This window comes from Xiphophorus hellerii, chromosome 10, assembly GCF_003331165.1.
Source record: "Xiphophorus hellerii strain 12219 chromosome 10, Xiphophorus_hellerii-4.1, whole genome shotgun sequence".
Classification (NCBI taxonomy): Eukaryota; Metazoa; Chordata; class Actinopteri; order Cyprinodontiformes; family Poeciliidae; genus Xiphophorus; species Xiphophorus hellerii.
In genome coordinates this window covers 18,406,684-18,423,987 of record NC_045681.1, presented here as the reverse complement: position 1 = coordinate 18,423,987, position 17,304 = coordinate 18,406,684, and the positions used below count along the sequence as shown (strand labels likewise).

General features: G+C 40.3%; 1 protein-coding gene across 16 annotated transcripts in view; it reads right to left on the bottom strand.

Moving 5' to 3' along the window:
* LOC116727066 (shisa family member 6) overlaps window positions 1-17,304 on the bottom strand; it is a 95,330-nt gene that overhangs the window by 22,145 nt on the left and 55,881 nt on the right. For 8 of the 16 annotated variants that reach the window (XM_032574157.1, XM_032574159.1, XM_032574160.1 and 5 more), the window contains one exon: window positions 8,335-8,373. The exons of the other annotated variants lie outside the window; for them this stretch is intronic. In XM_032574157.1, coding sequence (XP_032430048.1) covers window positions 8,335-8,373 — 39 coding nt within the window. The remainder of the gene's footprint in view (window positions 1-8,334; window positions 8,374-17,304) is intronic. 16 annotated transcript variants of the gene reach the window in all.

Below are 17,304 nucleotides of genomic sequence, written 5' to 3'. Positions count from 1 at the left end.
TCTGCCTCGAGCCGTTAATTACGTCCCGCATGCGGTACTCTACCTGCTTTCAGGTCAAACTGCAGGAATTTTAAAGGAGCTAAAATACCGTCGTGCTGTTGTCAAGATTATGACCTTCATGTCATCATAGAGATTTTACGTTTGATCTATTTGTGTTTGTTTAGATACTTTGGGTTATTTTGCCATAATCTATTGAAGATCAAAGAGAAACATTCACATTTTGCAAACTTTTTGCTTTATGGTGCTGATGGAGTCAAAACAAAACTGATTGGATTTTCCTTTGACATGCCAGACATACGTGCTTTTCAGGGTGTTTTCACACCTGATGGTCAGGTAGACTCGGTTTGTTTGGGGACCAAAATTGCAACATTTGTTACATTTTCAGCTGGTCATACGGTCCAGACTAGTGGAAAAAGTTGTTCCCCTCCCTCATCTGTGGTGGCGCTGCCAAATGAAACAAAAACCCCAGAAGAAGACATAAGGGCAACTTCCTTCTTCAGAAAACTTAAAACAAAAAGCGTAGAATTTTAGCGATTGTAGGATTCCTTTTTCGTCTTTGTAAAAGCTCACGAGTCATTTTAATGCTAGCGCTAGACTCTCATGTTTGTTTTGGTTGCATTTACCCAGAATGCCCTGCGCTACAGACCACTTCCTAGACCTTTCACACAAATGAAGTAGAGTTTGATTAAAGCGGATTAAACAGGGCCGATGTGAATGAGTCTTGAGAGAAAAATCAACACTGGGAAAACATGCATATGTCACTCAGAAAGGCACCATCTTAAATCTGAACCTAGAACCTTCTTGCAGCACTATCATCTACAAATGAGAGAACTCTAATTTGAAAAGGCGATTATTTAGCCTGCCAACAAAATTTGTCCAACCCCGTTAAAAGAAACAATAAATACATCAGGCAAAAAAGTTTGCATGGTATACCTTTACCCAAAGTCTAAATAATTGATTGGTGCACATCGTGGAAAAGCACCCTTAAAGTTTTAGCTTTCAACTCTCCCAAGATCTTCAAAATGCACGTAGCATGGTGGACTCAGACAGCCTAGAATACACTACAGACAGATGAACACAACCTAATGAAAAGCCTAAAGGCTTGATATCACTCAGCAACACACAAGAGCAGACAGAGGAGCAGTGGGGAAGTGAGCGCGGGGCTATGGAGACAGAAATACACTGGACGCTGGATAAAGTGAGACAAAAAGCAGATAAGAGAAAAAAAAACATAAGGATTTGGTGGAGTGCTGCAATAAAAAGTGGAGAGAACCATCAACATGGGCGAGTGATCACAAGCCCTCACAGCGCTCCCTCAGCCCCTCACCTCCGCACCCCCCACCGCGGATTCATAAGAAAGCCATCGTCTGCTCTCTGCTCCGCTCCCCTCATGGCATCCTTCTCTAAACCCAGCAGCCATTCTGCTCTTTTAGTCCTGCCAAGCAACATGCCGGAGCTATGACAGCCCCAAAAAGGAGCTCGCGCTGCCACGAGGGCTTCAGAGTGCACATCCTTTATGTGTGTGTGTGTGTGTGTGTGTAAATCCATGTGACAGGTATGAATACAGATAGTGGAGTCCCGCCGGCTCAGTTGTCAGCGTGCTGTGCTGTTAGTAACACCTCCCTGCCTTCCTTTCGCCGCCGAGGACGCGGAGGCAACGGAAGCCACCGTGGGCCTGACATTTAACAACTGACAAAGAGTGTTCACATTTAATGGCTAAATGTTAACTGTCATAATAGCCCCACTTCACTCGATTAGTGGGGACAAAACTTCAGGGCCCTGGATAGAAGCAGCTTCCACCTCTCCATTGATTTCCCTGGCAGAGCAGGAAGCTTAACGCTGACCCAATTGCAGCATTGATGATAAAGCTTCAGAGTTTGGTTAATAGAACTTGCTGCTCTGCTAATTTTGACTTAACTGAGTGGCTACTGTGGGTAATGCTTTGTAATTAAGAAAAAATGACCATTTGAACTCAAAGCTTGACTTTTATCCAAAGGTATTTGTCTCATTCAGCCAAAACTATAAGAACCAGTGAATGTATAATCTCTGCACTAACTTCTGTCTGTAATTCCTCTGATCTGTGTTGCTGATGAATCAGTTGTTTTACACCTATAGAGCCTTATAAAGGTGTTTCTACTCTTTCAACCTTTTCAGTAGTGCACACATGCGAGATGGAGGCAAGATGCATAGTTTTCAACAGAAGTGTGCGATACTGCACATTTTGATTTCAATCCGATATCAAGTAAATTACAGGGCCAGTATCGCCGATACTGATACCCAAGTATTGATATTTTATTCTTGTGGTTTTTCCTTATTTCCTTTTTTTTTTGTTAAAACCTTGAACAGACTTTAGATAAAGTCTATAGGTGTCTACAAAATATCTGAATAACATCTTCACACAGCAGAAACGGAAACAGTAGAAAAACAAATTTGTGTGGATTGTTTACTAAATAAACTGCAAAAAATGAGATCTAATCAAAGCAAAAATCTTTTTTTACTGTGGAGTTGGGAAACTACAATACAAAAATAATTTTAAAGAAATTCAAGAGGGAATCTGGAACTAAAATATCAATCTTATCACGCTATTGATCCGATACTAATACTGACTTGTGGACCGATCTGCCCATCTCTAGTTTTAGAGGTTGCCATGTTTGAAAAGCTGAATAACACTAAATATGTTTAGTGACCAGCCAGTAGAACATATTGGAAGCCTTTCCATTTGACTCTTGCTGAGTCTTTTGTAAGTATCCACTTATAAAAGTGTAATAGAAAAGATAATATATATTGTAGGTTTATATGCAGAGATCTATGCAGTTTGAATGTTTATGTAAGTTTATTATCTTACAAATGCATTTCCCTGTCATATTGGTGGTGCGCTGCAGGGTTGGTATTTTCTCAGGTGGTAAACAGTTTGAAATATTTGTGTATTCGCGCTCTAGAAAATCCCAGTCAGAAGTCCAGATTAGAAATTTGCTGTTCACAGGCATCCAGTCCGGCTGAGCAAAATAGAATGGGCAAAACGTTCAAGATTGATGTGGAAACCTAGGAAACATGTGCAGCTGCAACTGCAGTGGATGGTCGTTCTAAAAAGCATAGGGATGCCTGGGTAAAAATACACATAAAAATGTTCATATTTTTATTTGTATAAAGTTTAGTCTATTAAAACATTTGCAAGCCGCTGTAATAAGCTATCTCTTCACCCACTGTTTTTAACCAAAGCACAATTTACGTGGAGCTAAGACGGAATAAATATTAACATGTATGCCAGCCTAATTGGTTGACACATCAGTGTGGCTTCTGAAACTTGACTGCGCTCCACGAAGGCAGTGAGTGACAGCTCCGCCTAGGCATCAAGGCAGGAGGCAGAGAATTTATTGTGATTTCAGTGCCTCCTGCAGACTCACTCGTTGATTTCTGACTTGAAAATGCTGCTGGCAGTTGCACTGGAGCTCCGTCAGTCTCTTTGCACCCTCATTTTTAATTCATCACGCTGCAGCTAACGCTCTGCGAGTGTTACATATTAAAAGTTTTCTGCTGTCGCTCGGTCAAAGTCGAGTGCTCAAACTTCATTGCATTGAGCCGGCAGGACCTTTAGAGAGCCGTGCATCAATAAAACACCTGCAGACCTCGATGGACCGAAGCTCTGTTGGGAAGGAGTGTGGGTCAGACTCAGAATTCCTCTTTAACAATGTGACAGACAAACAATTACGTCAAATTCTTAATCCTACTTCTTTTTGATGTGACCTCATTTTCATTATCTTGTGTTAAGCCCTCTCTGCATTTTATTAGTTACGTGCCAACGCAAACATACCCATAAAGTCCAGCAGATGTGAGAAATTTTGACTTCTTTTGCGATATAATCTGCAAGTGATGCTAATGTACAATAACAGACCGGAATGATTAACTCCCAGATAAAAGCCAGTTAACCTAAACATCTATCAGTTTGTCTGTATTGATATTTGGTGTAATGGATCCCTTTAATTGGCTTGAATTTACATAAATATACCCATTTAACTGCAGGTTTTATCCCCAAGGGAACTTGTCAGTATAATTTTGTCATTAAGAGTCATGGCAGCACACTTTTTAGAAGCATACATTCTGGTGTCTGCACTTTGAATTTTGATAATCTATTTGAACAATTTGCTTCATGATCAACTAATGGCTTATTTGAAGTTTTGCCCAATTGTCAAAAAATGTCAGAAGTCACATATGTTTACTATATTGACATCTTAAGTTGCTGTACCGTTTCTTACAGTGTTTTTGCTATTGTTTTGTAAAACAAAGTGGGGAAGGAAGATTTTGCTAAGCCAGTCGTGTCGGTCTTCTAAATAGTTGTTTTGTTTTTGATGCATTTCTATTTTGAATACTGTGTGTATACTGGGATCAGTGGGGTGAAATCCACAATATTCTGCTTTATAAATGTAGAGAAAAAACCCAAATGGCCCTGTCTTGTTTTTTTTTTTTTCTGTTAAAAGATCGACTCAACATAATTGGAACAATCTGAGCGCTCCTGGTGGTCATAAAGCTGTAACTCAAATTGAGTAGAAAGTAAGGCATGCCACAAGTTTCACTTTCAGTTCAAATTCCCATTATTATCCTGAGGTGAACCAGCTGTTTGGATAGTATAGTTTGATTATTAACTTATGGGAGATGCGGTGGATTGGTGGAATTTTTCAACATTTACAAAAAAAGTACATGGCTTCATATCTGCCAATGCCATTGAGACAAAATGCTCACATTTCACACTCAGACAGGTATTATAAAGCTAATATGCTGCACAAATGGTATTGATCTTAAATCCCAGTAAATGTATACCTCTCCCAAGTTATTCATGCTAATTTCCAGTCTTGCATGTACAGTGCATTGGTGTTTACCTGCTAAGGAAGTTTCCATTTCTCAATTTTCTTATGAGTTAACATAAGGTGAATAAAGACGGGGCTGGAAGTGCACTTACAAAACAACTTTAGCTCAACGAGATGATTGCACAGAGTGTCTTTTCAGGTCTGCTATCCAGCCGTTGTAGCACTACTCTATTGTTTCCCCCGGCGACAGAGCAGACCTGCAGAATTAGAGTCAATCCTGTGCACATCGTTTCCATTACGCACCCTCACCTCATGTGGTATTTAACAGGGTTAGCTTTAAATACTGCAGCGCATGTCTGTTTCATATCAGTAAAAAGCAAACAAAAAAAAAAGACCAAAATGAATAATAGTGATTTACTTCCTTGAACTGAGTTGGGAAATCTCTTGAAGAACTCCTAAAACAAACAAACGAACGATACGACTATCGGTTTTCTCAGCTATAATGAGCCATCTCCATTAATTTAATAAGAGCGTCTGTTTCTATCCACACGGAGACGATCCTTCTGATGAATCAGTTTTGCCATCATAATCATTTGTACTTTAAGACGGCCGTGCTTGTTGGGTTATCCATATTTCACATCGGATAATGACTAAATCTAAATGAATGTGTTTTGAATTGGTTGAAATGAATAGCTCCGATTAAAAAAAAAAAAAAAATTCAATACCACTCTAATGCTCTAAACGTGTGGAACAACCCCTGTCCAAATTGCTTCCATCCGGTACGCTGGTAAGTATCGGTCTTTATCTCATAACTCACAATCAAACCCCCAGACAGCAAAGGCCAAGTTGTTACTTGACGTGTCATCGCCTTTCCCGTTTGACAAATGTGCCGGGATAGTGTCCGCGGTGGCGGGGAAGCAAGCGCAAGACGTTGAGATGGACTTCGTGACCGGCTCGTTGTGGAAAACGATGGACAGGTGAACTCTTGTGACCCCTGTGGAGGCAATAAAGTAACCATTCCACTGTGAGAGCGGAGTTGTTGTGTCACAGCAAAAGACATAATTAGCCCAGGTTTTTCTCCCTGAAAAACCAAAGCTGGCATTTGCATGGTAAGTTACATCGAATGAATAAATGTAACAGCGAAGGCCGTTTCTTTTTTTCTTCTCAGCAGTCGACAGAGGTGCCAACCAAGTCCGCTTGCAGGCTGTTGAAAAGCAGACTTCCTTTTGAGAGGAGGTGGAGGGCGAGGAACAGGCAGAGGAGGAAGAGGAGGGTCTGTATATCGTAAGCAAGGATAAGCACAGATTTATCTGATGTCTCCTTAAGATAAAAGAAGTAACATCATCAAAACTGCGTTTATCCGTGCCTTTATAGACCAGCCCTCCTCTCCACTGAGACGGACAGAGCCAGAGAGCACACGCACGGCAGAGGTTAGCACATCAACTCCAGCGTCAGGACATCACAGAGAAAGTGAAGCAAGTTTTTAAAAAGAAAAACAAACGTACATTTCAGAGGGCACAGATTAGAACACAGGAGTGAAATGAGGCCGACCAGTCGGGTTCTAAGGCACAGCACAATAAAGAGACTAAACACGATGTGGGCCGGCTGCAACAAACACCAGGAGCGTCGCTTTACTTGCAGTGCGTTTTGGCTTTTTCATGTTTTCCACAACTTCCATCCAATCTGTGCTCAAGGAGTGTCCCATTCAGTTAATAAATGGAAAACGGAGCAGGAGAGACGGCAGCTGTACGGTGTTGAAGGCAGGCCCACATTAGCACACAAGAGTTTAGAGCAAAACCAAGAAAGGGTGTCACGGTACCATGTTAGTCATTCACAGCTACTACAGGTTTCTGCACTTTTAATGGACCTTACAGATCATGTTAGTGAGAGAGACAAGGGAGGAAGAGACATCACTGAAGCTACTGTCTACAAGCACGGTTACTGTCTGTTTTAACATTTTTCCTCATATGAAATAAGAACAAAGGAAATGATTTTCTTTTCAGTAAATAGCTGATTTATATTTAGTATGATGGAGTATTAGGGCCACGCTAACACAAGAGAATTAAATTACAAGAATAAAATAATTATAATATTATAAGAATAAGCTTGTATGAGAACAAAGTAATAAGTGAATAAAGTCATAAAATTAAACATTTATTCTTGTAATATGACTTTATTCCATATTATTATGAGTTTATTATATTTTAAATTCATTCTTGTAATGTTACGACTTTATTCTCACCAATACTTTGTCGTGATTTAGAACGTACAATCAAATGTAGATTTTTAACTCGGGAACAAACTCAGAATTATTGTGAAATTTAGAAGAAAAAAATAAATAAATTCTCAGGAAATCTTAGCAATTAATAAATGTGATTGTTTTGTTGTTTACTAAAGTTGATTTAGCTAAACCAGCTCTAAACATGCACAAATTCTTAACATTTTTCTTAAGTTAAAAGGATACTGTAGGTGTGTTTTTAGGTGAGCTAAGATCCTCCAGCACCAGTTTTAACATGTCCAAGTACTTCATGGAACTACTGTAACCGACTGAACACCGTCTGTGTTTTTAAGCAGAAATTTCAGTTGAATCAGTATTTATTTAGGAGGAAAGCATTCATCTGGCCAATCAGCCAAATGTGGGGAAATAACATATGGTGAACAAAAGTTGTTCAGTGTGAGGGATTGGTGCAAAGTCAGCGACACAACGCAATTGGTTGTGTACTTTCACTACCTGCCCTGCTAGGCGGAGTGAACGCTGCAAATCAATCACTTCATGACGTTTTAGCCAATTTGAAACATAAACCCAACTTTACTGCATTGTTTGATAGCCAGGAATAATTGAATGTGTGTATGACGGGAATGAATTTACGTTTTTGTAAAGCGTCTCGAGATGAAACGTGTTGCATCGTGTTGATGCTATATAAACCGAATTCAATTCAGAACCGTTTAAAAGAAGGCTTGGCCAATCAAATGGTAAATATGTATCTCTTTTCCAACTTTTATTTATTCTTTACATCAAATCAATCATTTCCTTTGCACTTTGGCTACTTTGCAAGAAAAAAAAAAGTATTATAAAATATCTGACATGCAAATTTTTTTTTTTCTATTTTGCATTTTCGGGGGGGGGAAAGATCTGCAAATAATATCTTGAAGTCTCTCTTGAGAGAATACCGAAATGAACAAAACCCGTGAACGTAAAGCAGAACAGTTTGTGGACAGTAAATAAATTCTGCTTAAAATCCTCCTGTACCGTTACACCCCGTGAATCCAGCACATACAAAACAGACTGTAACACAGGTAGTTCATCACACAGACAGGAGAGCTAAACGTTACAAGGTCGAATACACAGGTTAGATAAATAGATAGAGGTCAATGGGAGGGCACTGCACCATGATTAACACTCCAGGTATGAGCTGCCTCCAAACACTGTCTCTGCTGCTGCTGAACATTAACAGGCTCACAGAGCCAATCCAAACAACAGGAAGTGGTTTGAGGCAACTTTGACCCTTAAACAGAAAACAGCCATCCCTACCATGGTGACTCTGGGAGCGGACCGGCCAATGTTTTTCCCCTAGAAAACAGAACCCAGTGGTTATTGATCAGACTGAGCTACAGCCACAGAATGTAATCACACTGAGCTAGTAGTTAGCAGAAGTCAGAGCAAGAAAAAAAAAAAAAAGAACAGAAAAGGTTTTATTCAGAACATCAGTCTGGTAGACATGGTCGATATGTGTGAACATTCCAACATTAGATAATAAAACAGCACAAGAGCTTAATGTCATTATAATTAACCCTTATGAATCTTTAACGGGCGCCCGGGGGCCACAGCAGCAGATTTCTGGACATGCCGAGTGCGGGAGGCAGCGGGGAGATGAGCACAATTTTAGCGGTTTGATATTGATTCTGTGGCATTTTATCTTCCCATCAACTACTGGCAGATCCCATCTGACACCATGACACAAGGTATCAGCTATTACTGCTAAGGCGCGGGCAGAGGGGCGGAGGCATGACAGAGAGGAGTCGGGATTTTGAGATGAAAAGAGAGAAACGGGGCGAGAGGAGAGGTGGGGAGAGGATAATGAGAAGAAGAAAGGCGAGGAGTCACTGCTGTTCCCCTCCGCCCTCCCCCACTCCACACACACCCTGACACCACGGGGCTCCAGCCATGCAGCACTTTGATCCATCACTATTGATTTACCATCAGCGTCTCATCGCCACTGCCTCCCACACAGCAGCCAGGATGCGTTCCTGAGATGTGGCTCAGGACGACGAGCACACCGGTTTTGACCTTAAACCTATCAACTATATGAACCATTATAGCGCAGTTTACATCTATGAGAAGTCTTGCTGGAGATGCACTCTGAAATGAAAATAACAGGTTTCTTTTTTTTTTTTTTCATTTCAGCAAACTGACAGGGCCTTAAAGGGGCAGGATTATGTGTTTTCCAGGTGCATAGTGCCATTTTTACAGCATTATCAAGTAACTGTGTTACCTCCAGATGTAAAAAAAAAAAAAAAAAAGCTTAATATTACTTAAAAGAAACTTTAGTTCCTGATTTAACACTTTGAAAATGGGCCTCTGTCTCTTTAAAAACGCCTGCTCTTTCTGAAACTCCACCTTCAGGAAGTCATCACAATATCAATCCTCCATAATTAACCGTTTAGCGTCTTTACCAGCGTTGCTCTGAGAAGAAGCTCCTATAATGAGCTTAGCTGAACCACAGTTCCACCAGGTGGTTTGCTAATTGCTGATGACTAGTCTGAAGGAGTAGAGTAGGAGAATCATGGGGGGGGGGGCTGCTCTGTGAGGACGAGCTGCACCTTAAAGGTGGGGCTTAAGCCCAACCAGGCGTTTTGGACAGCTCAAAGGTTGCCATGGAGATGAAAGGATTTCTCAAACATGCATGAAAGAATCACGGCAACACTCCTTGTATGTTTTTGATGAGTGAATAACATTATAACATGATGTAAAGCTCCAAAAAGTTGATTTGGCATAACGCTGCCCCTTTAATAAAAGTCTCTTTGACATGTAGACATATTTAGAGAACAGAAATAACCTGGACGGTGCAAGAATACCGCATGACTGTTGCTATAAATGTTTGCACAGGTCAACGACAGAAATCACTGTATTAGTCCAGATATCCATGCAAACACATCTAAGCCCACTCTAGCTCCTAAACATCGTTTTAAGAACCGTCTTTGTGCATGAACACCCTCAACCTTCATGCTCTTCTAATCTCTAATTGGTACTTAACAAGAGTCACACATATTGTTTTAAGCAAACATTTTTACAGTCGTTTCGCTTGAATATATACATTAAAAGCGAAAATTTACTCCTTTTATATTTTAAATATGCATCAAATACATCCAGCTCTTAGAAAAGATTTTTATTTGCGTTTAATAAGTTTATTAAGAATACTTGTTTTGAAGTCTAAGCGGGGATACCCTGAATTTTATCCTTTGTTGGATTCAAAAGTCTTACAGCAAACCAGGGACCTGCAGAACATTTCTTTTCTTTTTAATTATGAAATTATAAGGCATTTTACACACACAGAGGTTGAGACTTCAAGGAAAACCGCAACTTGGTATCGGCCAGTAAATTCCAGTCTGTAGCAGGGACATTCTTATTTCTAGTCAATTAGAAAAACTATAAAAGTAGTGAAGATATAAATAGCTGGCATATTCAGAGGAGAGTGTTTTATCTCTGGGAGTGTTTTCCGCAGAGAAGAGACTCTCCTGTCCTTGGCTCGGTGCGCAGCTTAAGCCTTGTGATGTAATACCACAGTGAAGGAACCCGGTGAACCCGGCGAACTCCCAACATTTTTTAAAGTGAGAAACGAGGCCGCTGTAAATCATCAACTTTAACAGACGCAGAATGCATCCCTTGAAATTTATTTGTGGTATTTCAGCGGATTCTCTCTGAACCAGCAGGAGAAGCAAAAACAAAAAAAACCCTTCAAACTTTTGTGATCCATCAAACAGCAATCTCCCAGTCTTATTGTTTGGGTTTTTTGTTTTAGGAAGAAAAATCTGATAAATTCTCAAGCCGAAGTTTTGCTGACTTAACATTATGCTTCTTAGTTTTTGTTTTTTGAAGGGCAGTACCTAGTTTTTTTTTTTTTTAGCCAGAAACACGTAAGGTTGACGAGTGCAAAAGATTCAAAACTTCCCCTCAGCAAATAAGTAAACGATAGTTTCGATTCACGGTGTTGCCATCTAATGTTAGGCAGCCTTCTCGATGTTTAGTGTGTTTTTTATTTTGCCCGGGGAGAAGCGCAAGTTGGAGGCTTCAAAAACAACTGTCAGCCGAGGGTACAACACTTTTCATAAAAGACGAAACCTTAACAGCGGTTACAAATAAAAGAGCACCTGGCAGCTCAGCGGGGCGCGCTCGTGCTTCCTCACTGGATTGGCACCGCGTTTTCAAGTGCCATTCTCACACCTCCACTTATTCAGCGAGAGCAGTTCTGACGATAAAAGGAGGGAGGAAATTTCAGAATTTCAGATAATGCACCATTTTAAATAACACAACGCCAAGCATAAAACCATAATAAGCTGAGAAGAGAAGAAGAGAATCCCTTCCGAGTGCCAATCAACCTGCCAGCGTTCCCACCCGCAGCTTTTTCCAGTATTTGCTCAGCTTTTCAAGATTTCCTCTACTTGGATTTTTCTGCGGCAGACCTTGGCATATCAGCAAAATTATTTCACTGGAAACATGATGTGGCGCTTGCTTGCTTATATAAGAGGCTAGGACTGATGCAATAAACAATAAGTCAATCAATTAGCATGATTTATCATCTTCCTCTTTTTATTCCATCTCTCTTCCTACCAAAAACTAGACAACAAAAGCCTTCAGTCTGGTGCTTTGGTCTCAACCAGCCCGTTTTGTGAAGGACAATTTTGTTTACAGAGACTTCATAATTCATTTGATTTGGTGTTTTGTTTATTTCTTTTGGATATTTAAAACGTCTTCCAGTTCCAATGTTGATAATGTTGTTCATTAGAATTTAAAGTGTATGGATATTTGAGAGGGTGCACTTGCATTGTTACGCCGTTACCAATATATTTCTTGAAAATAATCTCAAAACAATATTATCGTTCATTGCGATAACTTCTGGGACAATTTATCGTCCAGCAAGATTTATCGTGACAAAAATCGATAAACCAATGGTGAGTCTTTAAGAGCCGAGTTCAGAACTACCAACTGTGTTTCACAACTTCAAGTTTTTGCTTCCACTGATAATAGCAAATAAGTACAGAAATCAGAAATTACACACATAAAAGTGAGCGCCTTTTGCTAAATCTCTTGATCTAGTGTCAATATTTGAGTTTCATTGATAATAATGAGTATTTCAGTGACATAACGGCTTACATGATGGTAATACTGACTCCAGGGGCTGCTGCCAGACTGTGATGTATGTTGCAATAAAGCTAAATGTTTTTTTATGACTGCGAGACTTCACATAGTCTTGCGTTTCATATTAACACACAATGTAGCGCATGTAGCTCTCATAAATCTCATAAAAAATTTTTTAAAAAAAAACCTCTCACTTGCTAATGATGCGGGTGCAGCCTGGGAGCCGAAACCACATTCAAACCAAATGTTCATTAATTCATCGCTGCAAATGGATCATCGTAATGTGATAACTCCGAGCTTTCAGCGTAGCATGGAAAAGAGCTGTTAGGATTCTGGGTTCACTGTTTTACAGCTTTGTTCCTCAGCAGAAAGCGATGAATGAACCCAGTGGTGTATTGTTGTCAGGCTCTTAATGTCTGGTTTAGTCATTTCATTTTTTTTTTCTCCATGGGTTTACAACCTCATGCCACTGATGTGTAGCATGTTAGAGTGCACTGACGGAAAATAGTGGCGAGGCTTTTAACCAAGTTGTAAAAAAATGTGTGACCACGTGCCACAGACTTACAGAAACAACACTAAGGTGTTTTAAGAAAGAAGCATGTGTTGTGGCAGTAAATGAAGGCGAACTTTTAGCTTTTTCGTAAACAGCTTTCTAATTTCACTTTCAAGCAGCTGCTGCTGCATTACAACTCTCACTTGGCTACGTCTACGTTGGCTTTGCATTTCCTGTATGCACAATACCCAGAAAGTCCGGCGGACGTCAGAGAGGTCTTTATGTTGTTGTTGTTTTTTCTCTGTTAAATATAGCTATTGCTTCTTCCTGGTCGGCCATGTTTGTTTACGTTGAACTCACGTTTGGTCTCGAGAGCTTTTGTGAGATTTCCCTGAATGTTGTTCGTGTGTTGCCGTGTTGCTCGACGCCACACACTTTAAAACCAAACTTTAAGTCTTTTTTTTTTTTTGTGGTCTCAGGTTTTGAGAATTGGTGCACAATTTTAAAATCTTGCCGTGTGAGGCAGGCGTAATAATGTTACTGTCAGAATGTTGTGTTAATGAGTTTGACGCTGGAGAACCAGTTTGTTCACTTAGGATGACTTTTGACTTTTAATAGATTTTCACTTTGACCAAACAATTGGTCATAAAGTCAGTAGGCCTATAGACAATCTAGATAGCTACCAGTACGGACGGGGGTTTTTCAGGCACCGCTAACTGCTTAGCATTAGCATATTAACAAATTAACACGTCCCAGACCCAAACTGCTCTGTAATTGTGACAAAACGTCGAGCACCGTTATTGTGCAGTAGACTAAAGGTGTAATTTATGTTGCACCACACACGCACGCACGCACACACACACTTAACACGGGGGACACACGCTGACAAACTCACAGCTGCTCCCCTGCTGGGCGTGTTGGAATTGCTATCAGTCCCTCAGAACCCTGCTTGCATAACCCACACTGCCAGCTCCAGCCCACGTCGACCTCCGCATTAGACTGTAGCATCTGAAACAGCTTTTCTTCTTTTTTTTTTTGACAGCGTCATACCTCGCTTCTCTTCGTGGAGACGAGGCCACGTGCGAATAAACATAAGAATGATGTGCGCACGATATGAAACACATAGGCGCGTAGGGAAAGATTACATTTGTTGTTTGTCGGAAGAGGAATGAAGCGTCTCAGCCCGCTTTAGAAGACCCGCTTAGAGCGGCTTGTGCGGCTGTTTGGGGTTTGCTCCCTCTACATTTAAAAGTAACGACGTGAAATTTTTCATGCTCAACTGGTTCAGGGGTTGAGACCATAAAGCAAGAAAGCCGATCGTGACGTGATTAACAAAAGAGGAGTACAAAGTTGCTGCAGTTTACCAGTCTTCTAGCAGGGGAGAGAAAAAGGCTTTCTTCATTAACTCTCCATCTCATCCAGCAATCCCCTAAGCTCAGATAGAGCAGGGCGAGCGAGCAAGGGGAAGATTAGGAGAGAAAGAGAGAGAGAGAGAGAGCAAGGATTCGATAAAGAGGAGCCTCTTATTTCATCGCTTCACACACTGCTGGATGATCAAAGTACAAAATGCTGTTTTAATTCCAAGAATCATATCTCATCTTCTGTCCACATACTCATTTTAGAGAATTATGCTGCAGGACGGCAGGGGAGAGAAGACACGGCACACAAATTAAGCTTCCAAACTTCAGCTCGACTGCTGCAAAATATTTCACGCAAATGATTTTTGGCCCACGATGGAATCTGTAAGCAGGTGAGGAGACTTTAGCGTCTGCCCCGAGGTGTTTCCACATTACATACCTTCCAATAGTCAAGTTTCCAAAGAAGCTAAACAAAAATGATTCTTAAAAAGAACTTTATTAAGACATGACTACTATCAAAAGGTAACTGAGACATGCCGACTCAAACTGGTCGGTTCCTGAACCACCAGGGTTAAAGATTTGAGTCTTTAAATAGCTTGAGATCTTCATTAACTCTGATCATATGAACATTCCTGCAAACTGCTGCAAACTACACAAGTTAGTGAACCCCTGGAACAAACTATTGACTCTGTTAATTTGGCTAAATCTATTCACTTAGTCGAGCTAGACGGTTCTGCTGCAGCGTTGTAAATATGTCTAAACAATGTCTTTTATACTTTTGGTAAAATCTTGAAATATTTGGTTTAAAAGTGAACGTTTCTAGTTGTCTAAAATCAGGATTTCAGATTCTTGTTGACGAAATGTGACTCCATCGTTCGTCTCCCTTGAGAAGGTCTGGTCAGCGTTACGTCATCAACTCTTTGACAGCGCCGCTATGAGAGCTCAGTTGAGGTAGAAAATTACAATTCATCCTTTTTTTATTTATGTTGTTGGGTTGTTTTTTTTTTAAATCAAACTAAACTTTGTCTCTAAAGATCTCCAGAAAGGACCTGTGTTCATCAACGGTTCATTCCTCGCCTATTTGTGGTTTAGTATTCACAGATTCAACTATTCGCAGATTTGTCTGTGGAACTTGACTTCAGATCATTTGCGGAAATCTTTCCATTTATGGATTTTTCTTGGCGATTTTGAAAAAAAAATGATCTAAAATATTCTAAAGAAAATTCAACTGGTGTGGATGAAATAACCCGGCCGCAATACTTTCCGTGCAATTGGCTGACATTTGCAAACCAGCCAATCCAAGTACGGAATTCATTTCCTTAGTGCTGATTGGTTGTTTCTCTTTCAACGCAGTTAAGGAAGACCGTGAGTTTTAGCTTCCTTGGTATTACCAAGACAGTTTCCACTGTGTGTATTATTGCACAATATGGTATATTTGGTGTTTAAACTAATGGATAGTTAGTTAATGTGGTCCCTAAGCTGGAAGTCCACTGTACAAATATGTAATTATGTCCTTGTGTTTACCATTAATGCCTCAGTCAGCACTCTTCAATGTTTTGCAAATCTTTTACTTCTATTTTTGGTGTTTTGCGGGAGCAGCCCCACCCATGATGGTTTCAAACCAGTTCTTTCTTCAGCTGCAGAACCAGTGGATGTAGAAGTTATCAGATAAAATAGAGCAAAGTGTTTTACTTTCCCATGCTACCAGGTAATACAGCATTCCTCAAACCTTTCAGTTCACCTCCTCCTGTATGTGGTGGTGAACTGCGCGCCCCCTAAATGCCCTACCCCAAATGCGTTCATAATTACTTATTTAAACGTGGGGGCGAAATCCACGAGTGCGGATATGCCGCTTGCTAATTTACGAGCAGATCTACTGCTTCTAGTTTCTAACCTAGAAGCATGCACAAACTCTGGTTCAGCACCCGCAGAACCTCACTATACAGGTTTACCGTGCTCAAAAAAGCACGCCACATTTTCACTTAAGTTATCACAATATCATAAATAGAATCTTAGTTTTGTCTTCAATCAATGCAATTACTGTGAAAGTGGAAATTCATTCCGTATATATACACATATACAGCTTTGGAAAAAATTAAGAGACCACTTAAAATGATCAGTTTATCTGATTTCACTCTTTATAGGTTTATGTTTGAGTAAAATGAACATTATTCGTTTATTCTATGAACTACTGACAACATGCCTCTGAAATTTCCAGCAAAAATTTTGTATTTATTTGCAGAAAATGAGAAATAGTGAAATTAACAATAAAGATGCAATGCTTTCAGATCTCAAATAATGCAGAGAAAACAAGTTAATGTTCATTTAGGAACAACAATACTAATGTTTAATCAGAAATCAATATTTGGTGGAATCACCATGAGGTTTTCAATGGGGCCCAGTGCAGTGGGCTCTTAACTTTTTCCAGAGCTCAATATGAATTAGCTCAAGAGATGGCCAACTGGATGAGTTTGAGAATTGAACGAGGCCACAGCTTTAGCAGTCAACCCCCTGCTTAACAGTAATTTTCACAATAAAAACCAATCAGCCAAAGTAGATGACACCTGATGCCGCTGCAGCGGAGACGCGCGGCGAACCGTGACCCCCCTAAAAGCGATCCTCCTTGGCTCTGCTGATGCAGACCAGCGCACGACGACGTGCAGCTTCCAGCTCCCAATTCAACAGCACAATCAGGCTCGACAGGCTCCAGTCTTCACTCATTACAGCCAGTTAAACCTAAACTCATTAACAATGAAGCCATAACAATAGTGAGCACAAAGGCAGAAGGTGTGGGAGGACTGCCTTCACATGGGGGGAGGAAATAAAAGACAGAAATGTAAGGGGTTTTTTTAAATTATTTTTTATAACCAACTGTCAGTCATTTACTAAGATAAAGGCTTCTTTATTACTGCATTGGGGGGCAGGAGCTCAGTGTTGCATTTTAATTACCATATTGCTTGGATTTTTACAAAGTGAACATAAGTATGCGTTGCCATGACTGTAACGGCTTGGCCTTATGAATAGAAATGTGTTCCACAAAAGACACCAGAGAGAGCAGAATTAAAGCCTCGACATACTCATTGAAATTGCCCATTTTTCCCCCCCTCCATCTCCTCTGGCCTCCTGCTTGAATTGGGGACTAAAATGACAAAAAGGTTTTGGCTGAATATTAACAATTCCTCTCTGCACTAGAGGGAATATTGGTCACCTTTCCGACCATCTGTGATTTCACTTTCACTTTTGATCCTTTTTTTCTTCCCTGCCTCCGTACGTCAAAAGCGTAATTCCTTCTGT